The sequence below is a fragment of the Lutra lutra genome, chromosome 4, assembly GCF_902655055.1.
Source record: "Lutra lutra chromosome 4, mLutLut1.2, whole genome shotgun sequence".
Classification (NCBI taxonomy): Eukaryota; Metazoa; Chordata; class Mammalia; order Carnivora; family Mustelidae; genus Lutra; species Lutra lutra.
Genome location: NC_062281.1, coordinates 131319962 through 131346029, shown reverse-complemented (window position 1 = coordinate 131346029; position 26068 = coordinate 131319962). Strand labels below are relative to the sequence as shown.

The following is a 26068-nucleotide window of genomic DNA, read 5'->3' as shown; positions in this document are numbered from 1 at the left end:
TAATATGTACGGAGTTAAGGTTTAACTCTTTCAGGGGTCATAATACATGAACCTGTTCGAACTCTGTTGCATGAAAGATTTGTTTACTCTTCTCCGTTCATATATGTAAACTTTTTTTAAAGTATCTACATGAACGCGTGGGTATTCATCTTATACTTTGGGCTATAATTTGATATTTTATTTAATAAGCTTAATTTTTTTAGAGAAGTTTCAGGTTCATAACAAAACTGAATGGTAGGTTCAGAAAGCTCCCATACACATGCACAGCCCCTCCCCCATCAACATCACACACGAGAGTGATATATGTGTTACAATCAATGAACCTACATTGACATACGGTTATTATCCAAAGTCCATACTTTACCTTAGTGTTCACTTTTGGTGTACATTCTATTAGTTTTTTTTTTTTTTTTTAAAGATTTTATTCATTTGTCAGAGAGAGAGAGAAAGAGAGAGAGAGAGATCACAAGTAGGCTGAGAGGCAGGCAGAGGCAGAGGGAGAAGCAGGTTCCCCGCCGAGCAAAGAGCCCGATGTGGGACTCGATCCCAGGACGCTGGGATCATGACCTGAGCCGAAGGCAGCCGCTTAACCAACTGAGCCACCCAGGCGTCCCCCATTCTATTAGTTTTGATAACTATATTAGAACATGCATGCACCAGTATAATATCGTATAGAATAGTTCCACTGACCTATTTATTCATCCCTCCCTCCTGCTAATCCCAGTCTCAAGCACTGATCTCTTTACTTGCTTTTGCCAGACTGTCCTATAGTTAGAATCGAATGGTATGTAGCCTCATCAGATTATCTTTTCTTCCTCAGTAATATGCACTTAAATTTTCTTTGTGTGTTTTCACAGATTGATAGCTCACTTCTCTCTAGTGCTGAATAATACTTCATTGTTTGTATGGCATCACACTTTATTTATCCATTCACCTACTGAAGGACATCTTGGTTTGGTCGTTATGAATATAGCTACTATAAACAGCTGTGTGCCACTTTTTGGTGGTTTGAAGCTTTCAGCTCCTTTGAGTGAATGCCAGGGAGTGTGATAGCTAGATTGTATGATAAGAGTATGTTTAGTTTTGCAAGAAACTGCCAAACTATGAAGTGGTTCTAGTATTTTGCATTCTCACAGCAATGAATGAGAGTTGCTTTTGCTGCACGTCCTTGCCAGTCTTTGGCGTTTGTAAATGTTCAGGATTTTGGCCATTCTAATAGTGATATCTTATTTTAATTTGCATTTCCTTAATGACATATGCTGTTGAGCTTTTTCCATATGCTTGTTTGCCATATGCATAATCTTTTTGGTGAGGTGTCTGTTTAGGCCTTTTGCCCATTTTTATATCAGGTTGTTCATTTCCTTATTGTTGAGTTGTAGGACTTCTTTGAACACTTTGGGTAACTGTCCTTTATCAGATATGTCTTTTACAAATAATATCTCCGAGTCTGTGGCTTATCTTTTTATTTTCTGGACAGGGTCTTTCACAGAACAGAATTTTTAAATTTTAATGAAGCCCAATTATCAATTGTTTCTTTCATGGATCATGCCTTTGGTATTCGGTCTAAAAAGTCATTGCCAGTGTCAGGGCCCCCTAGATTTTCTCCTATTTTATCCTCTAAGAGTTTTTATAGCTTAGCACTTTACATTTAGGCCTATGTTCCATTTTGGTTTAATTTTTGTGAAGAGCGAAAGCTTTTTTTTTTTTTTTTTTTTTTTTTTTTTTTTTTTTTTTTTGCATGTGGTGTACAGTTGTTCAGGACCATTTTTTAAATAAAAATTTTATTTACTTATCTGAGAAAGAGTGATAGAATATGAATGGGGCATGGGACAGAGGGACAAGCAGACTCCTTGCCGAGTGAGAAGCTCAATGCAGGGCTCTATCCCAGGTCCCTGAGATCAAAACTTGAGTGAAGTCAGATGGTTAACTGACTGAGCCACCCAGGCACCCCCCCCAGGACCATTTTTGAAGAGACTGACTTTTCTCCAGTGTGTTGCCCTTACTTCTTCATCAAAGATCAGTTGTGTTTCAGCTTTGGTCAAGGGGAGCTCTTTCCATTGGCCAAGTTGTCCCCTTTGATGATATATTCCCATCATTAATTTTTTTTTTTTTTTTGAGAACTTCCCTACCTTCTGGCACTACAAGATACTCCAGGCTCATTTTGTATATTTCCTGCCCCATTCCTCGAACGGCAATTTCTTCAAGGAGCTTTGGTTCCTTTTATTGGAGAATGGAATTTGAAACCAAGATCTGACTATAAGATATGTTCATTGTTTTTGGACTATCATTGTTTTAGGCCCTCTTAGATGGTAGAGCAATGAAATAGATGTGTGTCTATCAAGCCATGTATACATACATATACATGTAAATACACACACACACACACACGCACACACACACACACATACACACTTCTGTATGTAACTCTGTACCTGTATTAAGCTAGTCAGTTCACTGATGTTTCCAACCCTTCTAATGCATTCCCACATATACCATTCTATCCTCCTTTCCTTGCTTAACTGTGACTTTTCACTCCAAAACTGAGAAACTTTGATAACACCATCTCATCTTACTTTTATTTAATTTTTCAATTCTGGTACATATATATAATGATTTCAGAATAGTTAACCCACAGGTACCTGGGTATCTCAGTCAGTTAAGTGTCTGCCTTCAGCTCAGGTCATGATCTCGGTCTTTTGATTGAGCCCCGCATCCAACTCCTTGCTCAGCTGGGAGTCTGCTTCTCCCTCTGCCTGCTGCTCCCCCTGCTTGTGTGCTCTCTCTCTCTCTCTCTGTTTCTGACAAATAAATAAATAAAATCTTTTTTAAAAAAGAACTGTTAACCTGTAACTCTACAGAAAACAACTTTATAGAATACATATGTTTTGCATATTTCTTTTTTCTCCCCTTTAGTCTTACAGACTAATCACTTCCAAAGTTCCTTTACTTGGCAACATTTCCTCCTACCCCATTTCAGTGAGGATGTATCATACATTTATAATCGAGTTATAGTCTCTTGTCACATCATTTTGCATTATATCATGGAATCCCCCAACTTTCTAAATGATTTTTTAAAAAAATATACATACATTAAGTTTCTCTCTTAGTGCTGTAAATTTCCATGCATTTTAACAACTACGATAATGTCATTATGACATTATACATAACAATTTCACTGCACCAAAAAAATCCCCTTTTCCCTTCCCCATAGCCCATAGACCCACCTGCCATGTCTCCCTGGAAATGGCTAATCTGTTTATTTTCTTTAAAATTTTGACTTTTCCGGAACATCATTTACATGGAATTATACACTATATCGACTTTTCAGTCCGTCTTCTTTTACTTAGTAATGAGTATTCAAGGTTCATCCATGTTTTTGCATAGCTTCATAGTACATTATTTTTAATCACCAAACAGCATTCTATCCGATGGCTAGCCCACAGTCTGTTTATTCATTCACCTACTGAAGGACAGTTGGTCGTTTTTATTTTTTAGTAACTATGAACAAAGCTTCTATAATATTTATGTGCAGGTTTATGTAGACATTAATTTTCAAATGAATTGGGTAAATATCTAGGCATACAATCACTGGATCATATGGTAAACTATGTTTAGTGTATAAGAAACTGCCAAGCTGTCTTCCAGAGTAGTGACATTGCGTTCCTACCAGCAATGAATGCTACTTCTTTTGCTCTACGTTCCTGCCAGAGATGGATATTGTCAGCTCTTTGGATGTTAGCCATTCAAATCAGCATGTAGTGCTATCGCATTGTTGCTTTAATTGGCATTTATTTAATGCCAAGTGATGTTGAATATCTTTTCCTAGACCCATTTGCCATATGTATAACTTCTTTGGTGAAGTGTCCAGATCTGCCCATTTTTAAATTGTGTTTGGCTTTTATTGTTGAGTTTTAGCATTCTTTTTATGTTTTGGAGGCAAAAACTTTGTCAGATGTGTGATTTGCAAATATTTTCTCCCAGTGTATAGCTTGTTTTTTCATTCCCTTAACAGTTCTTTGCAGAACAGAAATATTTAATTTTTTTAAAAAGTTCAATTTATCATTTTTTTTCCTTTCATAGTTGTGCTTTTCTTATTATATCTAACAGCTCATCACCAAATTTAAGGCTACAGAGCCTGTTTTCTTCCAAAAATGTTATAGTTAAAAATTCTATATTTAAGCCTATGATCTACTTTTGGTGATCTTTTTGTGAAAGATGTAAAGTCTGCTTCTAGGTTTTTTTCTTTTAATATAGATACCAATTGTCCCAGCACCATTTATTGAAAATACTGTTCTTTCTCTTTTGAGTTACCTTTGTGCCTTCCTCAAAAATCAGTTGACTATATTTGTATGGGTCTACTTTTGGAATTTAGCCAAATATACAGAGGACACAGTCCCCACAAGACTACTCTCGGACACCAACCGCAAGTTCAAGGGGCCCCTAGGAGTTCCCTCACTTCAGACCAGCTGGCTACTCTAACTGCTAGTCTTATGTGTCAGCTAGTGTTTTTTACTCAAACACTAGTGTGGATGTTGCTATGAGAATATTTTGTATACATCACTGACATCTGCAATCAATTTACTTTAAGGAAGGGAAATCACCCACTATAATGTGGATGAGTCTAATCCAATCAGTTCAAGTCCTTAAGAGTAAACACTGAGGTTTACCAGAGAGGAAAAAATTTGCTTCAATACTGCAACAGCTCTGTTGTTGTGTTCTGCCTGTGTTTCCAAACTGCTAGTCTGCCCTGCAAATTTTGGACTTGCCAGCTACTATGAAGATTCATGAGCCAATTTCTTATAAAAAAATTCTCTCTCTCTTTCTTAATAATCAATTAGGGTTCCCAAGAAAATCAGGGTTTATAGCTATAATACAGCTATAATATATTCAATATAGTTACAAATTCATGGGGTCCCTGTGACCACTCACAGGTTTGATAATTTGCTGGAACAACTGACTCAGAACGGGACTATACTTATAATTCAAGTTTTTATTACAGTGAGAAAAGCACAGATTAAAGGTGCTTGGGTGGCTCAGCTGGTTGAGCATCTGTCTTTCGGCTGGGCACCCTGCTCAGTGGGGAGTGTGCGTTTCCCTCTCCCCCTGACCCTCCCTGTTGCTCCTGCGCATGCTCTCTCTCTCTCAAATAAGTAAATAAACAAAATCTTAAAAAAAAAAAAAATCAGCCAAAGCAAGAGATAGTCAAGGCAGAGTCCAGGAGGGGTTCAAATGTGGAACTCCTGGTTGTCCTCTCCCCATGGAGTCATAGGCAACATTACTTCCTCTTGGCTACAGTGTGAAACAATACATATAGAGTATTGCCAGCAAGGGAAGCTCACCAAAGCTTGTGGTGTCCAGAGTTTTTATTGGGGCTTGACTTTACACTTCCTGTATAGCTGACCTTAGTCTCGAGTCCCTCCCAGAGACTGAACTAAGACTGTTGGTCTCTAGTTCCTCAGGGGTTCAGAACCAATATGGTGTGCCCTAAAGCTCCCATGATGAGGCTATCTGGTGGCCAGTCTCTGAGCCAGCAAAGGCGCTTCTATCAGGCAGGACATTCCAGAGACGTGGAGATCAGCCTTCAGTTGAAGGCAAAGCTCAGACCTCTCTTTGGGCAAAGTTAATTCTTCATTACAAATCACATAAAAAATATATATGAAATTTACATATCATGAAACAGAATTTAAATATGCATGGTAGTGATGGTATTTACCAGTGCTGAAAAATACACACTTTGAGATTTTTAAAGAAGTTATAACATTTTCCTTTTCTAAGTATATTTTTATAATATGTTTAAGGATTTTGTAACACAGCTTTTTTAAATAAGGAAGGTGTTTAAAATGGTCAGTTTTTGTAGTTAGGCATTTTAGTTGTTGAAGTCTTTCTATATTATTACATGTTCATCTTTACAGGCTGTTGTTTCCCGCTAACACTGTAGGAAAGAGAGGAGCCCCACACATGGTCTTTCCTTCATGGATGTATTCTTCCAACTGGGGTCACAATCCGTTAAAGTTAGCTTATCATCCTTTGCTTATAAAATGTTTTTGTGTGTCTGTTTTTCAGTGATTAAGTTACTATATAAAGCTGTCTTCATTGGTTTTCATTAGCTTATAATATTTTTGAAATGTCACCTCTTGAAAACAAATTGAGCTAAAACCAAAATAGCTGTATCTTCATTTCCAGCCTATTGGCCCCTGTAGTGCCACCAAAAGGCAATCACTACTTTGAGATTTAACTTATCAGAGATGAAATGCTAAGGGAAAGCAGGCTCATTTTGGGGGGTGGTTCTTTTCCCTTGAACAATGAGAGGCGGGAGCTACTGTGCAGTCCACACGATGATGTGTGTGTGCTCAGAGACCGCGTTGCTTGGGTGGTTTTAGAGAAAAATACTTTTTGAACACAGGATTTTTCACTCTCCCCCTATTATCTCAGGCTGCCCCTGCTGGGTCTATAGGGTGATTATGTCTGAGTCAGTAGTCTGTAATACTCTCATCTCACTTGGAAGTGTTGCATACAAATCATCCATTAAAAGGGCAGACTAGAAGATAACACTGAATGCTGTTTTAAGATTCGGTAGATGCCTTTCAATTTTGTGTAGCTTCAGGGAGGTTTCCCTGCAAACTGCTCTCATTTAAAGCTTCTTTCATTTCCTCACTAATTCATAAATTCATTTTCCATTAAGCACAACTTCATTATTTCCTTTTCCCTTTTGTACACTGTCACAGTGAAGTGGGGACCCAAAAGTTCTTTAATCTCAAGGGTAGCACACATTTCATTTTTGAATAATTTTGTCTTGAAAAAGTTCCTCAACTAGATCTAGGCTAGAAAAAATCTAATCTAGTTTCAGCGGACAATCTGTTTTAGGTCTTAGCCTTTTGACTCAGGTTGTCGTGGAATGAGAAAATATGACCTACTTTAAGTCTGGTCTTACTAAATATACCAAACTCTTGAAATGCTTGCATTTATAAACTTCCCTTCTAATTTTTCTTGTATTCATTAGTTGTCTTCCCTTATTTCTGATCAAAAATATTATTCTGTAAATGGGATCCACTGCCTAGGGCATAGAACTAAGCAACATTAGTTCATTCATGTTAATTCAGAAAGCATTACACTATTACTAGTCTTATGAGGATTAGAGTTAAAATAATATTAAGAGAAATACGATAATTTACCTGCCATTTTATGAACCGTAAATGTGTTCACCCAAATTTTAGAATTGTAGTTTTTTAAAAAACTAAATATTTGCAAATATGTTCTAAACTTGAAACTGTTTTGAAAGTTATCAAGTAAGTGAAAGAAAGACATTCATAGATTTTTATACTAACTTTACATTTTATACTATAACCTGGATTTTAATACTGAGATAACTTTATTTGTAAAAGTTCATCTTGCTTGAGAATTTTAACGAAGCTATTCTCACTGTGCTATATTTACGTGGTAGAACTCTGGCCGCCTAGTCATCCAATCATTTGTTTATGTTCTGTGGTAACATATTCCCTTGGTTTGTCTCTTCTTTTTAAAAATTTTTATTTATTTATTTTAAAGACTTTATTTATTTATTTATTTATTTATTTGGGTGTGGGGGGGGTGGATAATAAGAGACAGAGAATATGAGAGAGGGAAGGTCATAGGGAAAAGCAGAGTCCCTGCTGAGCAGGGAGCCTGATGCAGGACTCAATCCCAAGACCCCGGCATCATGACCTGAGCTGAAGGCAGTCGCTTAACCAACTAAGCCACCCAGGTGCCCCTTGGTTTATCTCTTAATGAAGCTCTTGAGTCCTCTTATGTTGTTGTTGTATGTTTTTATAAAAGAACACTAATTGTATTCTTGGATTGATTGAATGCAAAGGCATATTATTTTATATATAGTAGGTACTTAAAGTTTATTCTCAGATAGTGTACTACTCAGTATTTCTGAACAGCTCAAGTGACAAAGTCAATAATTGTGGATGAGTGACAGTAGAAGGATGTGACGACTCTAGTGTATCACTTCCACACTCTGTAGTCTATTCTCTCTGAGGTTTCTGAGATCTTTATTGGTGTATTTGTAGTTTAAAAAGGCATGGCGAAGCTATGTTAGACTAATGTCAGCATTTTGGTTTGTGTGTATGTTTTTTATTTTTATTTTCTAGACAGCAATAGTTCTGAAAACATTTTCTATGTTAAAAGAATTGAAGGGCTGATTCAGGGTCAGTGGTGAAGTTGAGTATTGGTATGGGTAAACTATGTGGGGTTTTTCAAAAAATTTTCTTATGGAATGCCTTTATTATTTTATTTTTTCAAGAAGGTACTATTTAAAAAAAAAAAAAAGAAGGTCCTATTACCATTAACCAGAATACTAGGATATAGTATGGGAAATACTGATATAGACATGGATTTTTAAATCTACCCCTGGATTAAGACATAATAGCAAAAAATAGTTACCTGGGTCATATAACTTGGAACTTTTATGGCTTTTATTGCTTTTACTGAATTGTTCTTTGGTGTGATTTTTCATTGGCTTACACTCAAGGACACTTGAGGAAACGGTCCTATGAAATTCATTGCTTTGTCTAATGTAAGGATATTATTATGATATATAGATATTAGCAAGAGGGTAAAATTTATGACAGATTATATTTTCCCAAAATGACTTCAATAATATTTTCCATTTCCATATACTCTTGTGCAATGTGACCTTGTCACTCCTCCATTAAAACGGGGATCCATTTCTTCAACCCCTTAAATCTGGGTGGGCTTGGCAATTGACTGCTTTGGCAGAAGTAGATTGTATGACTTCAGAGGTTGGGTAGTAAGAAGGCTTTCAGTGTGTACCAGGGTTTCTCGGAATGCTTATTTTGGGATGTTCCCTCATGGACCTCAGAACCTATGTCATGTGAAACCCAAATGACTTGGAGAGACCACAAATGGGTGCTTGGTCCATGGTCCCTTTTGCGATTTTAGCAGGCAGCCCCGTCAGATGGCTGCAGCCCCCAGTGAGCATCAGACTGTAGTTTCATGAGAAACCCTGGGTGGGAGCTACCTTACTGAGCTCAAGCAACCAACAGAAATGTAAGAAATAAGAATAAATCAGTTTTTCAAAGGCACGTTTTGGAGTGGTGTTGTTACATGGCAACGGGTAATAGGACAGAACTTGAATGAATAAAGCACTCCTCCTTAAAGTTTTTACCTCCATTTTATGACTGTAACCTTGTTTTTCCTTTGACATGACTCTAGTATGTGCTTTGCATTTATACTATCTAGTTTCTATTTTATCCATCTCTGTAAAGTGCCTTAAATTCATTTTTCAAGAAGTTAGAATGTACACAATTCTGTGTGTAAAATTCACATCATGCCCAAGTCAGAAATTATATATATTAATCCGCTTATTCTTTTTCGTATTTTATAAAGAAAACAGAAGCATGCTAGGAAACATAATCCTAGTCTCAAGCAAATCGAGATTTGGTGAACAAAAGAGAGCTTCGGATTCTACTTGTCTCTACAAGTAGAAAAATGTTTGGCTTTGTATTCAGCTTATTCAAGTTCTGCATGCAAATCTACTTGGTTAAAAAAAAAAGTCACACAATGCTAAACATGTCTTACACTTTAGCACATAGAAGAATAAAGAACTATGTTTCTGACCTCTAAGGCATTCTTTATCAGAATGAGGTATGCAGATGAGGGTGACAGATAAAACAAAATGTCTGAATTCCCAAATTACTAATAGAATTCCTAATTCATTTATCTCAAAAATTTTCAATATGGTTTACTAAATACAGAAAGTAGAAATCACCTTATATAATAACAAAAACATCTTATTCTTTTTAGGAAACAATGGTGAACATTGAAATCGTAGAAATAATAGGTAAAACCAAATGCATTTTACCTGCGAATAACAGACATTTATTAAAGAATATTTCTCCTTTCCTATTGAAGATTTCTATATTATTTTGTTTCTCAAGTATTAAAATAGCTCATTTGCTTTTGCCTCTAAAGAAATCAAGACTGTGTTTTAAGGAGCATGGTTTCTATGGTTTTACGTTCAGCAGGAGCAAATGAAATGACTGCAAAATTGTCCTGAACAAAGAACATGAAGTGTCCAAATAATGCCAATAAAAATTTCTCTCTCATTGAAAGGGATATATGAAAATCTGAGAATACTAAATTATCTTTGCTTCTGTGCACTGTTTATAAAAGAGATCCCATTTTTTAAGTTCCTGTAAATGCTAGTAGTATTTATATTTAGATAAAAATATATTAATGTACCTTTGCACAAGAAAGCTGTTTCCATCAAACTGTAAGACATTAGCCCCACTGGAGCAGAGATTTTCCATGTATGGAGCAGTGTGGGGCCTGGGCTCACCTCTGCCCCAAAGAACATGTCAACAATGCAAAGCATTTGAAATTCGCTCTGCCATCCTACCAAGCTTCACCATGCATGGCCGTGACATTTGAGGTTAGGAATTGTGAATGTGGCAGGGTGGGAGTCTGGAAGGTCATCTGGGAGGTGGTTAAAAATGGAGATGGTAAACCTACAATTTGACTTCATCATTACCGATTTTTATTTTTATTGTTTCCTTGCTGTTTGAGAAATAACTTGCTGATAAATCAATACCGTGGACATCCTTATTATGTACAAGAGATTTGGGTCTATTTTGATCAGTTCAGTTTTACCAGTGAATGTTACCACCTACCTAGACCTGTTGCGGGCACCCAGTAGTTCCCACAATCAATAGTTGTTCCCCCAGGTTAGAACAATAAGAGCCAGTCCTTCAATGTCACTTGCTGTGCGGTGAGTGACGGAGTTAATGATCTTCCGTTTATTAAGTGATGTGATGCTCACAGCTACTGTTATCTGTTCCAAAGCCAGGGCTGGCCCTAGCTTGCCCGCAATCCCGGCTCACCAGAGCTAGAGGTGGAATTCTAGCCCTGGAGACCTGAGCTGACAGATGGTGGAGTCTGGTTCCCGTCTCTGCCGCACTGTCCTGCTTCTCTGAGAGTTGAGTCCTAAGATGTGAGACGTGGCTGTTTAGGGATACCTTCCTTTAGGAGCATCTGAGAAGGAATCAAATTGGGGGAGCATTTCGGTGGTTGGCAGAGGAGCTTGATGGCCCTTGAGGAACAAGCAACAGTGCTGTTTTGAATAATTACTTTCCCCACTCAGGTCACATGAGGTTTGGCGGAAAGCCTCCTGCCTAAGATGGAGGGAGAGATGTAGTTGGCATGATTGCCGAGTGGGAGGAAGTGACAGAGTAAATGACCTCAAGAGAACAGTGCCTCGTTCCAGGAGCCAGGACGCACAGAAAACCAGAAGAATTTTCGGGTAATTTGAACAATATTTGCAGGGATGGCAGTACATGTTTCTTTCTTCGCAGCAGGCAGCAGAAGCAGGGAGTCCTTTTTAGGACTCTGCTCTTATCACCTAAAACTTCCAAAGCTTAACTGACTGCCAGGATAATTAGCCCCCCTGCATACTGGAGGTTCTTTTAGATCCACTTCCGATACATTAAGGAAAAGAAAGAAAATAATCATTTTCAGGTTGAACAGCCTGGCCCTTAGATTCTGATATATGGCAAATTGCAGCCCAATAGGAAACGAAATCACATTTCTTAAGGACAATATGGAAAGAGGCCTATTATTTTTTCCCTTATTTTTGAGTGCATTAAAATGTGATATACATTATAGATTTTATTATTTACCATGTCTCCACGTGGGGGGTCAGAATTAGAATCATGGTTTGTGGGTGCCAGAAGAGATCTATTGTAGCTAGAGGAGCCCTCTCATTTTATAGTAAGTGTAACTACCATACAAGTCTGTGATGTGTAACATCTGAATGAAAGACCGAGTAAAATGTTCTCTACTTGCAGATTGCCTACTGATCTTTTTTTTTTTTAAGATTTTATTTATTTATTTATTTATTTATGTATTTGTCAGAGAGATAGAGAGAGCACAAGCAGGCAGAGAGGCAGGCAGAGGCAGAGAGAGCAGGCTCCCCAGTGAGCAAGGAGCCCAATGCAGGACTTGATCCCAGGACCCTGGGGTCATGACCTGAACTGAAGGCAGCGGCTTAACCGACTGAGCCACCCAGGCGTCCCTTGCCTATTGATCTTAATGCTTGCTCCAGCCTTCAGTCTCGGGTAAATAATTCAAATCCTCTTCACTTAAAATACTCAAGACTTGTGGATCTCAAATCCATGGTATGGCTTCCCTGGATACTTACAAGAAGTAACAAGGAAGCTCTACATCAAAGAAAGGTAAATTACAGTGTTTTGTCTTATCAGCATGAACCCACGTGTGCCATAGGAACATAGGAAAAAGATAGCATTTGGTATTTCTGACAACAAAACCGAACTGTATGGCACACTTTCCTATGGAAAGATACTGAAGTCTTCTAGTGTATATTACTGCATTAATCTAAATTGCATATCAGCTATGCGAATTATGGTCCATCCCCAATATGGAATACTACTCCACTAAAAAGAATGAGTGAGCTATATCTTTTAGCTTTCCGAGTGAGAAAAAAACAGGAGAGAGGTGTTTATAATGTAATCTATTAATGATTTGAAAATGAGAATATAAACAGGAAGAACAATATGAAGAATACATAACAGGTAATTAAAATGAATTGCCTAGCTGAGGATGTGAATCAGGATGAGAGAAATGAACGTGCAAGAGATAGCAACCAAGCAAAGAGAAAAGAAAACAAACATTATACCTTAAATCATGTGATATGCATGTATTTCACATTGCATATGCATGTAGAAAAGACCTGTCAACGTCCCATGTTAAAAAAGCATGTCGTTCCCAAGAGAACATAATTATAAACAGGAATACTGTCCTCCTACTATATGAGTTTGTGGCTATGGAATGGTAGAACTTCGTATCTGAGGTGTGAGCCAGTCCCTGAGTTCCCATGGGGGAGCACAAGGAACTGGGGCTTTCACTTTGAACAATGACTTTGCAATTTTCTAGCCGTGTGACATTGAGTGTATTTCACACTGAAAAATGAGGATAGAATTGCATATGTTACTGTGAGGATTAAATGAGATCATGTAATGTAATAATTGAAATCTCTGTCAACTTTCAGGAAGTAATCTTCTCCCCCCTCCTTTAAATGCCTTTTCTAATTTATTTCTCATATATATGTAATCAAAACCCTAAAAATTTTAAGTTTGAACACTGCCTGACAATTTTACAATGACTCCTACTAAGTGCTGTGTTATCTTGTATACTTTCTCTGTGCTATAGCTGTGGTAGGTTGGGGAAATAGTAAGGACCAAATTGATCAGAGAAGCTTCATAGAGGGAGGTTTTGAATGATGGGTAGAATTTGCATGGGAGAAGACTTTCCAGGTAAAGGAAACACCTGAACAATGGGTACTTTTTCTGGATTCATAATTTATGTCTTCTTCAAAGATTTCATGTTGGAGAAATTAGAGAATGATGTTGATATATAGAAAAGACTCCTACTGTGTAAGGCATCGAAGATAGGTATAATAAGTTAAATTGAGTACATAGAAAATCAAGAAATGCAGAGTTATTGTCTAGTTTTAGGGGAGTGGCATTGAATTGAAAGGGACTGAAGAAATGATGTTATCAAATTAGTAAGTACTGTTGTTGGTTATGCCTAGCATGCAGATGTGGAGTATTTGCTGATAGATTTTTAAATACTTTTTCTAATTATTATATTTTGTGTAAATATATTTTTATATATTTATACTGCCTGTAAATATATTTACACAGTGTAATCAATCAAGCAACACTTTTTTTTTTTTAATTAGGGGATTGTTATGTCCAGTTAATAGGAAGTTTTTACAGGGAGTTTATCTTATACTTCTTTGGTGTCCATTCTTCTCATTGTTTGAGGCCAACCTTAAAGTACTGAATTCTTTGATTGGATCTCTTGAGATCCTATAATCTCTTTTCATCCCCATTTATTTATCAAGAAAAAAATGAGCTTGTAAGTTAATATAACAGGATTTGTGATTCGTTTTAGGGATGGAGGAGATTGAGCCTAAAATCCTAATATTTGTCTCCTGATCAAACAAGGAAGTGAGCCGTACATAAGGAATAACAGCCACATGGAAAATAAATCACTACTTTATTAGTGGTTTTCTAAGCTCCTTACAAATCCCCAAAGGTCTTTCCTGGAAAAACTGAGTTGTAGTCAGAGGCTACAGTGGTAGCCTAATTCCTCTGTGTGCTATATTTCACCAAATGGAGATTGCTGGGCCATCTCTTTCACTGAACTCCCTAACAGAGAAAAGCACAGAGGGCTTTCTCTGAGAAAGCCAGTTCACTGAATGGGTTTCCAATGTGGAATACCTAAAGCAAAAGCCAGACTGTTCAGACGGTCCGGACTCTCCTATCAGTCGCATGATCATAAGGCAGCAGAAGGCAGTAAGATTAATTTGGAAGCAAAAAAGAGAAAAGGTAACTGTCATTAATGAAGAACAAAACTAGGTATAAAGAATATCCTGAGAATGGCCTAAATAATTGCAATACTTTGAGATGAATATTAAAATAGGTTAAGTGCAGATAAAATGGTGACACAAACATGGAAGTGATTAATTCCTGTGTGAGTCCAGGAAGGCTTCATAGAGAAAGACACATTAGGGATAACTAGATGTTTGTTGGGGTAATGAGGGTAACAAGGAGGAAATTCCAGGAATTGGGAGTTTGGTAAACCATGGTAAGCTTTGAGAAAGAGAAACAGTTTAGTGGGATGGAAGACATGTTCGCAAGGAAAAGGCGAAAACTGGGGGAGGTATGCAGATATGAGAAGGTCTGAAATCCATTACTGGAGGAGGGTATCAAGAAGACTTGGCATCTGGTTGACCTGCAAGCTAAACCTCAGAAATTGGAGGCTCCTCACCTCTTCACAGTCCTTGGAATGTGTGTACTGCTTGTCTTCACTGCTCCCAGAAGCTGCCCCAACATTGCAGGCTTGAGATAGGAATGTGGTGTTGAGATTATCTGGATGGTACATGTGACTAAATCCAGGTAGGGCCTCTATATAGACTTTTAAGATTTGGTGGGTGAGTGCAGAGATCTACTCATTTGTGGCCATCCAAGACAAATCTCATAAGACACGTTTTCTTGCTTTGAACCTGCCACTTCCCAGTCTGGAGTGGCCTGCCTCTTTCTTTGGTCTCTCCCTGTCCTCCACATACGGGGGATGGTTTCAGAATATACCCAGGAGGCTCCCAAGAAGGTTGTGAACTTCATGCTAAAGAATACAAGCTCTGGCCAATGATATCCAGAGTTAAGGTTTGCCCTAATGGTATGAGTAGTTGTTTATCTCTAAAGATGCTATTACATATTTCCATAATATTCTCTATGGTAGCTATAATTATAAAAAATTATTAATAAGCTTATGAAAAATTATCAACAAACTTGGTGGCTTTAGATTATATATATTTATTAATCTGACAGTCCAAAAGTTAGAAGTCCAAAATGGGTCTTCCTGGGCTAAAATAAAAGTATCAGCATGGCCGACTTCCTTTTAGAAGCTCTAAGGAAAAATTCTTTGCCTTTTCCAGCTTCTAGAAGCTGTTGGCGTTCCTTGTCTTGTAGACTGCTTCTGTCTTCAAAGCCAGCAATGGCTGGTCAAATTGTCTTGGGCTGTATCACCCTGATATGTTCCCTTTTCTCCCTCCCTCCCTCCCTTCTTCATCTATAAGGTCCTTTGTGATGACCTTGGACCTGCCCAGATTATCCAAGATAATCTCCACATGTCATGGTCAGCTGATTAGCAACCCCTAATATAACAAACCTCTTCACATAACCTAACAATAGTGGTTACAGATGCTGAAGAGTAGGATGTGGAAGTGTTGGGAGAGGTGTTATTCTTCCTACCATACATCATTTGTATATATCGATTGAGCAGATTAGTTTTTCAATATCACATTCTTTTTTTTTAAGATTTTATTTATTTATTTGACACAGAGAGCAATTGCAAGCAGGAAGAGAGGCAGGCAGAGAGAGGGGGAAGCAGGCTCCCTGCTGAGCAGAGAGACTGATGCGGAGCCCTGTGAATGCGTCACAGGGCTGGATCCCAGGACCCTGAGACCATGACCTGAGCGGAAGGCAGAGGCTTTAACCCACTGAGCCACCCAGGCACCCCTCAATATCACATTCTTATAACACTGTTCTATAATGACAATGATAATAATGGGTCATAGGCTTAGTGTATGAGAGATCAGAAGATATAATGAAAATTTATCATGGAGTCTCTAAAAATGTATAAGACATATTGTCAGGGAGCTCATCTTTCTTGAGAAAACGACTCAGCAAAGCAGTAGCTGTATTCATTTAGATAACATTTTATTTGTTAGAGCAAGTTTTGACAGACTTCATTTTAACAGCTGGAGAAATTAATTTAAAATCACAACATTTAGTGTATTGGCATACTTCTACAGGTAGGTGCAGACAATCACATATTTTTGAAATAAAATCACTGCTTCTACATTCTAATGAGAAGATTTGAGGATAGATAGAAGCCATACATTTAAGCAGATATACTTTAATAGATAGAAAACTGTCAGAAAATAGATCCACTGTGAACATTTCTACAGTTCTCAGTGATTTCTTCATTATAAATAACATTTTTAAATGTGTACTTTTCTGAACAGAAAAAAAATAGCAATTCACTTTCTGAATACTTTCATATTTACAATGCCCTTTTAAAAATAGTAAGTTAAAAGGGAATATTGTGATGTGAACTATAATTTTTCTAAAATTAAAAGAAATAAATCAAATATACTAGCCTAATGAGATAACAATATTTTTCACTAACTGAAAGATTATAGGACAGAATTCTTGAGCTTTATATACACTATTTTTACATTTACAGTCATGAACAATATTCTAATTTGACACATTTATGTATTACTGATTAAGAATTTGAAGTCATAATCCATGAAATAAGTATAAAACAGCATATACCTCATAATGCTAACCTAAAAAACAGAACATAATTGTCATTTCATTTGTGAAGTTTTGTGTCTTCTTTAGAATATTAGGAAAGAAAATGGATATAACAAATATAAATCTAAGTTGTTCTGATAGAAATTTAAATCCAGAACAATTCACACAATGGTAAGATGTATTCGTTGATTTATTTTACCTATAATTTCTCATTTAGTTTACAAAAAACCAAGTTTACTCATTGTTATAATAGCCATTTCCTTTTTCCTGCTTTACATTCTGCCCCTTCATTCTCTCATATTCCACTTTCTGTAACAGAGCTCATTACCAAGGTGATAGGGGACTAGTTTCAAAAGCAACATGAGTCACAAAAATATCAAGCCAGTGGTTTCCTTCAGGACATTCATATATTTCTTATGTTAGAAAGAAAACCTTTCCTTGGGAGCAGTGATATCACTCCTGAGAAACCAATTACTTTTCATATATCTGTAATACTATTTTGACATAACTAACTATGTTGTGGAGAAAAGCAAACTCTAGGTATATGGTACATAAGCATGGTATCTTATCTGCAGTTCCTACATTGTAAACAGAAAAACTGATTTAAAATAGTTGATTATCTAGTAATTAATAACTGGATAATTGGTTCAAGTCATTTTTATACATTGGCCATCCACAGCTTTGTTTTTTTATGTGTGGCAATTATCCATAGTTCTTTATTTTTATCTTAAGCATCCGAAACAACAAGGGACATTTTTGAACAATCTATAGTATTCTTCTTGGATCTAAAAAAAAAAGGAAGATAAAAAGGAAATGTTAAACTTAATTGCAACAACCACATCGAATTATTTTCAAATCACATTATATTGTTATATTTGGTTTTCAAAAGTATTTTCTTTTTTTAAATTTAATTTTATTTTTTCAGTGTTCCAAGATTCATTGTTCATGCACCACACCCAGTGCTCCATGCAATACGTGCCCTCCTTAACACCCACCACCAGGCTCACCCATCCCCCACTCCCCTCCCCTCCCAAACCCTCAGTTTGTTTCTCAGAGTCCACAGTCTCTCATGGTTCATCTCCCCCTCCGATTTCTCCCAGTTCACTTTTCCTTTCCTTCTCCTAATGTCCTCCATGCTATTCCTTATGCTCCACAAGTAAGTGAAACCATATGATAATTGACTCTCTCTGCTTGACTTATTGCACTCAGCATAATCTCCTCCAGTCCCATCCATGTTGATACAAAAGTATTGTTTTCTCATCATCTGTCAGAATACGCTCAGATTAATAGAAACTATGTTTATATTCCTAAAAACAAGTTTTGTTTGAAAGCCTATTTCCATATGAAAAGCTAGGGGATCTGATTACTTTGATACTAAAGTGTACTGCATTGAGGCTACAGAAGGACTCACCATAAATCCATGAGAATAAGAATTTTTATCAATTTGGTAACTGATGCTACATGAATATGCTGTAGGGCTGGCCAAAATTAAAAAAAACAAACAAACAAATGAACAAAAAATAAAACTGCTTACTTTTCTAGATAAGACACACAGGAATAAGAAAATGAACATCCCTTGGAAGGCATTGCTCACGGTGAAGAGGTAAGCTGTTACTACTGATGCGTGCACAACATGGAGGACCCCAAAGATCCAGGTGGTGCCAAGAAGGAATAGGAGAGCAAGGGCTCCCCTTGCACAAGACCTAGAATATATTTGAAATGTTTCAGTTAAGAACACCACATATACTCAACACACCCCTAAACTCCTCCAATTATGTGAGAAAAGAGTTGTTGGTATAATGAAGAAATCTACAAAGACCACAAGGGATTTTGAAACTGAAAAATTATTCTAGCTTCAGGAGATGGGCTTTTGGGTATGTTACTGCCCGGGGTGGGGATGTGCTTCCAAAATGAAGGCAACATTATTAAAATATGGTACTTTTCAAGGAATTTCCTTAATCCCAAAATATTTTTATCTAGTGTACTGCAGTGTATGTGCTTTGATTTCAAATCAAATGTTGCAATAATTCCTGAAGATAAGACATATATCTGTTAGGAGGTATTTTCCCTAAGAAACCTTGGAAACTATACCGCGTGGACTTGGGTCAGTACGTGTACAGGACATCAAAGGAAACTTCTGCTTTCCTTTCAGGTTTAGACAAGAAAGAATAAGAGATAAAACTAGATTTTTTTTTCACTGTTGCAATACAGTTACCTTAAAATAAATTCATATCAGAATACTGTTTTCTTAAAAATTTTAAAAAAACATGTATTTTCAACTTATTTCCTATGACTTTGGTTAAGCAATATTCGGTCCTGCTCACTGAGGACACTGCTTTGAAAATGAGGCAACGAATGATTATTTTCTCATTCTTCGTCCAATCATTCCATACTGCAGAAGATGTTTAAGCAGTGTACCTCAGAAAATGAGTCATTTTCAACTTTATTAAAACCATCACACTACATGAAGCTATGAATGTGAGGGGTAAAAGAAAGTAATCGATCAAACGTTTGCTAAATCCGAACTATAAATCTTGTGCGAGGTATTGAAACTACAGGAGTGTTTCCAAGCAACACAAACGTTAGTGGTTTCTAATGTTCCCTATAGTACACTTCAGTTTTTCCTGAACAAACCATTTTCAAGGTCTCAATAAATCAGTTTTAAAGAGAGGGTTGAAGGAAAAATCATGGCAGCATGCAAACGAGGAGTCCCAAGAAAGAAACGCAGTTACTAAGCTCCGAGGAATGTTTTCCAAAGAAAATCACTAAGCCCTATTTTTGCCCTAAATCACAACCATCATCTTTTTTTTCAAAGGGGATTATGTTGGAAAAAATTGCTTTACTTACCATTTAATCTGTGGTGATTATAATCTTATTAAACATATTAAATGCTATTTAACAATAAGTATTTTAGATATGGCAGAAGAAAGTATAAAAATAATTTTAAAAACAGTCCTTTCAAGAATTGTTTGTGCCTTAAGTTACCAAAGCTTTTAACTACTAAAGAAACAGAGTTAAAGAGACATTTACCTTATGTTCTCATAGCAACTAACTTCTGGTTTCAACCCTGCAGTGTGACGAAAAACTTTGTATATGATAAATCCAAAAGCCAAGAGATTAACCTGAGGAAATAAATGAATTTCAAAGAAAAGATAGTTTTCATAGTCAATTAGATACATATGAAGGAAGTAAATAAATACTAAAGATTTCAAATAAGATAGAAACTAGAAAATGGTGGGATTTTTATGTATATTATTAAGTACAAACCCTCTGGTAGATTTCAGGAAGCAAATCTGCAGCTGATCTTTACGATAGCACTGAAAATTGTTAGTACAAATGGTAGCACAATTTGCCAGATCATTTTAAACACCCTGTTCCAGAAACTTCTTCAGATGTACGATCACGTCTACAGATTGATGACTATCATCGGCTGCCAATTATAGATTCATAGACATATTAAGTTAAATGTTGGTTTGAAAAACCTTGTGAACATTTGAGAAGTCAAATTTTTGTTCATTAAATTATATGTTACTTCAAGGAGAAGTGTTAGTGATAATTGTGTCAACCTTTAAAAAATTAAACCAGAAAAAGAATACTCAGAGAAATTAGAAAATCCAACAAAACACCTTCAATTTCTATTCCTAGAAAGTGTTTTGAGTGTACTTTCTTTTGTATGGTTCATCTAGCTGTGTCTCCTAATATTTATGCTCAGATTTCCTTTCCCTAGATTTAACCTCAGAAACTTTCAAAATATTAATCAGTGAAATAAATGTTTGTTTGATGGTATATACTTTTTATTAAACATTTATCATTCTAGTATTTATATTTCTTATTATGGGCTAAGTAAAGTACATACAATTTCCACTCCTTTTAAAGTGACTGCATTATGAAAAGTTTCCTTTTTTCCTATATTTTTGGAAAACTTAAACTCATATTTGTAGTGCCAGAAGATTAAGTCAAAAGCATATTTTAAATGTGTGTTTATTTAATCTGAGCATACTAATAATTAATATCAAGTATTATAAAAATTTGTAGATTAACCTTTTTTGAATACTTTATTAATCCAAACAAATTTTTTCCAAAGCCATTTTGCAATAATAGCAAAGTGCAATAATTTAATTTTTACCTAATTCTTACACTAGTATTTCAAAAGCTTATAGTTTAAAAAAATTGTTTTTTTTTTCTGTATTCTAAGGAGTTTTATGTAGCTTCTCAAAATTTATTAATTACTATTTAAAAAGCAGTATGAAAGAACGGGTCAGATAATTTCGTGTTGTCACTTCTCCATGGAGAGGTCCTTGAGAGAAAATCTTAAAGGGATAAGGGTCTATTCCCTTCGTCCTGCTTTCAAATGTCCATCACTTGAATGATATGATTAATTAATTCTAATTACAGTAATTCTTCCATACAAAGGAAAGACTTCAGCAATTGCAGAGGGGAGAGAAAGTATATTAAAAGTGATTGAATTGATAGTTTCACCTTATCTTAGGCTCAAGTAACTAACTGAAATTATAATTTAATATTTAATTTTATAAGGAGTCTTTACTTAAGAAAGGAGAATACATAGTATATTCTAGGTTTTTATAGCTACAGCTTCTTTAAATAAATTTGGAAACAACAATTTTATTTAATTTCATAAATAGGAGTATATATATTTTAAAATAATAAAAAGTATTAAAGTTGGTTACTATAAATAATATATGTCAAATTATTGGTTTGAATATTTGTGAATAATTTTAATGAAGTATTTATATTGAATTTGTTATCTCAACAAAGAATTATGAGATAACTGTAACAAAAAAAATTGTTCTCTAGTTGCATAATTTTTCCATGTGACTGACTGTAATATTAAATTTTCTTATAGTCTTCAATAAAACAGGTTTGAAAAACAGTTGTTCATACTGCTGTGTCTTCTCAGAAGTCCATAAACATTTGAAATGCTGTTCCACATCATAAGCTAAAATAGCGAAGAGCAGCAATGGAACATTCCCTACGGGTGATACAGTTCTGGAAAGTACATTTTTCTGTACAATAGGGAGAAAGAATGTTTACATACTTATAAAAACCAGGTGCTGTTGGACAAGTAGGAGACTTACTCCATAATCTCATACTTTCCACATTATAAGAGAAACAGATTAAAATATTTTTATCAAAAGGTGTTATGGTTCTATGTAATAAAAAATCACAGATATATTGATTTTATTATCCATATTCATTGGTACTAATATAAATATATGAAGCTTCTTGTATGTATTCTAAACATTTTATAAAGGGTCCAATTCTCTGGTATAGTAGTGAGGAGTGGGTATCTATTAATGAACACAAGAGGCATTATCTTTTGTTCTCATAAACTTATTAAGAAAATATATAGTAAACAACAACATAAATACTTACAAATCTACAAACTGTGATAAATGTTATCAAGTTACAAATTTGGATTATTTGAATAGACAAAATGAGGGTGGGTTAGAAGGGTTCAGGAGGTACTTCTCTTAGGATTTAGTATTTAAACCAAGACCCAATAAATTATAATGGATTAGCAGATCAAAGTATCCATGAGGCTTGAGAGAATTGAGGATAGTGCAGATCTTGAAGGAATTAGCAAAAGTAGCCAGGGTGGAGGCAACAACGTGAGAGGCAGTATGAGAAGAGGTGAGTGAAATAGACAGGAATGAGAATATTACTTGGATTTTCTCTTAAATGCAAAGGATTTTAATTTATTCTTTCATTCAAGAACACTTACGTACTTGAGCCTTTTCCTTAAGGCACTTAAGGAAATGGGATGGAATATATATATATATATACATATATATATATATATATATAAAATGGAAGAGATGACCAGTCAATCGGCAAGTCAAACACTATTCAGTAAGTGCCCAGGGATTGTTTGCAAAGAGCAAAATAACACAGGAAATGACACCCTCACATGTGATTTCTAAGCCAGCCTCTAATGACCAGTAAAGCCAAAGGAGAGCAACCCAGAGAAAGTTAAGTGATTACTCAGTATATCATCAGTCATTGGACCTATCTCTGCACAGTCACTTCCTAGGCGATCAGACTTAAAGGCTCAAAATACTACCCTTACACCCTATCTGACTGCTTCACTAAGTCTAATAGGCATCAGGAATTGAATGTGTCAAAAAATCCAAAAAATCTAGCTGCTGTTTTTCCCCCTAAAGAACTTATTTTTGCTTCAATTTTTCCCACCTCAAAAAAAAAAAAAAAAAAAAAGCTATCTCATCCTTCTAGCAGATCAGCCTCATTCATCAACAAACCCTTCACCTCCACCTTTAAAACATTCTCAGAAGAGGACTACCACTTACTGTCTTCACAGTGCCTATCCTGGGAGAAGCCACATTGTGCCTCACCTGAGCTATCGCAAAACCGCTAATTGGTCTCTCTGCTTCCATCCTTGCCCTCCTACAATCTGTTCTTGTTACAGCAGTCAGATGGATCCCTTTAAAAATGTAAGTCAGACCATGTCTCTATTCAGAACCCTCCAATGGCTTCCCATAGCACTCATAGTTAAACCTAAAGATCGCACGATGACCTCTGGGTTAGAAATGATTTTGTTCTCACTATGCCTCTTCTCTCTAGTCCTACTTCTCTCTCCTTTGATTACGTCACTATGTTCACATTGGATTCTCTGTCCTTCCTCTAGCCCACCAGCATGCCCTAAGGCTCTCCACTATTTCCAAGGCCATTCCCTCACCACCTCTGTTTAAATGCCGCCTTAACTACATACTTGCCTCCCACTGTATGTTTATTAAAACTGAAACCCAAATGATAAAATCAGAGCTGAGTTCAATTCTATGGCAATACAGAAGATGATGGTATTCTTTATTGTTTTGGATAATGCAAATTCTATATGCAAACATGATCTTTCCTTGTCTGAATCATTGGAACATGGAGAAAAAAAATTCTCCTTGACCAAACTATAGTCAGCTTCAACCTTGGGCTTCAGTGCCCTTCTTTGAAGAATTCAGTTTTAGCAAGAATCTTGCTAAGTCAGCTTAGAGAGAAACCTACCACTCTTGATATCCAGTCATTTTCAATATCTAATTAAGTTCCTCATCCCCCACCCTTGATATCTGATCACACTGGCCTGCCTCTCAGCAAGAGTCCTGTTAAAGTAAATTTATCGAGAATTGTCATAACCCTTGCCATCCGCTCTTAGTAATTTTCCACTCACTCCCCTCCACATGCCACACAAACTGATCCTTGTCTATAAATCCCCAGCTGACTTTATTTTATTCAGAGTTGAGCTGAATCTTTCTCCCCTATTGTAATAGTTTTGACACCTATCACAGTAGTCCTGAAAAAAGTCTTCCTTACCATTTTAACAAGTGTCAGAATAGTTCTTTTCTTTAACAAAACTCAGAGCCAAATGCAACATCATAATATCCAGCAAATTTGGGGTAGCCGGAAAAACTTGTATTTGCAGCTTTTACACTACCTGTATTCTCTTTATCTATAAATACATAAGCTACTTTAAACCCTTCTTTATATAGAGTGAAAAACCTTGAATAATCAGTATCACCCAAAGGCACATGACTTTATTTACTTAGAGGTGGGAATCTCCGCATTTTATATGATATGGACAAGTATTTTCTGGAGGGGATGTTTTGTGAACTAACTACAAATAGTCTGAGATAAGATAAAAACAGAAGCTCAAAACAAGATTATACAGAATTAAAAAGTATTTCTGATGATAAATGGTTTGCAATTATTCCAGAAGTCATGACTTTGAGGCTAGAGAAATATGTGCATTTTATGTTAAATAATTGGAAAGCTTCTACTAGCATTGTGTTTACTGGCAAGGCTACCTTGGGGATAACTGACTTGAATACTTGAGCTTTTCTTTCAAATACAAGAAACCTCATTAATATGAACCTTAATTAAGGAAATGGTGCCTTTAAAATGATTCACACTTTTGCTTATTAATATTTACCTATGTGTGCCAATTTTATCAGCTGTGGTTTCCTTATTATTTATCTCTAAATATTAGTGCCCGAAAGCACAGGGGCTAATTAATGACTTGCAAATGAACGCAGTCATTCGTTATCATTTTTGTTTCAATTTGAAAAAAAAAATTAAGCTTGTCGATTAGGAGTCCTTAATACTTTTCTAGGAATAAGCAAGACAAGAAGGTTAGTGGCAAACATGAGAACTCTGAAATTCACTGCTGCACTTGTGTATCCAGAGAATGAAAACAGCTGTGAAGAAAAAAATCATTCAAGTTGTGAAAACTTAACCCTTGAGAGAAACTAATATTTTAAATTTAAAATCCTTCCCCTGGATTCATCTTAAGGAATATTTATCTATACAGAGATCTGTTTCTTACCTTCATTGATAGATGCAGTTGCTTCAAAGTCTGGCACACATTTTCTGATGTTTGACAGAGTGCATTAAAAATTTTTAAGTGCCTTATTTTTTAAAACAAGAAATTTAAATAGATAAGCTGGAGAGAGAGCAGGAGCTAATTCTGAAAGATTTAGACCTACAGGTACATTCGACCCAAGGGCTTCAAATTCAGACTTCAAAATGAATCATCCCAATCAGTCATTTTTCTTTTCTTAGTCTTTTTCTCAATAATTGATGAAGCCATCTATATGCTGATGTCAGATCTCACCAAAAAGAATGAGAAAATTTCTCTTACAGCACTTTTAGACCCATGCTTTAATTTTTCACATATATCAAATGGAGTCTGGTTCATTTAAGAATGTGTCATGATCACAAATACTATGTCCTTTCAAATAGTTTCATTACCTTTAGATTAACTGGCCTAGTTAATCCTCTTCTGCCATGGACAAAGGGTGGATTTCTCCTAGCCTACCAAGAGGACACTGCTCCCCCGGCCCCCACCAACAGTGACCCATTCTCAATCCCTAGATCCCTGCAGAGATGGCTCAGTAGTTTTCAGCTGAAGCTTTTAAAGTGAAAAGATATCATCTCTTAATTAAAGAAAAATATCTACTAGTGACTTTGGAATCAAGTTGAGTTTTGTCTTCATTCTGATTTTCTTCTATTGTTCTCAATTGGAATCACATCTAATGCCTTACTTACAAGCTAATCCCATAGAGTATCAGAAAAGTGGGGTATGTGCTGAGAAAAAAATGTCCCTCTTCCAAGAAAACAGGCACAACTAAAATGTGGAA

The 26068-nt window shown here is 36.1% G+C and overlaps 1 protein-coding gene across 2 annotated transcripts in view; it reads right to left on the bottom strand.

The window, feature by feature from the left end:
* Positions 1-16283: 16283 nt before the first annotated feature.
* Positions 16284-26068, bottom strand: part of ADGRL4 (adhesion G protein-coupled receptor L4) — a 111543-nt gene continuing 101758 nt past the window's right edge. For both annotated transcript variants that reach the window (XM_047726480.1, XM_047726481.1), the window contains 3 exons: positions 19938-20029; positions 18442-18610; positions 16284-17692 (listed from right to left, as the gene is read on the bottom strand). In XM_047726480.1, coding sequence (XP_047582436.1) covers positions 17630-17692; positions 18442-18610; positions 19938-20029 — 324 coding nt within the window. In that variant the 3' untranslated portion in view covers positions 16284-17629. The remainder of the gene's footprint in view (positions 17693-18441; positions 18611-19937; positions 20030-26068) is intronic.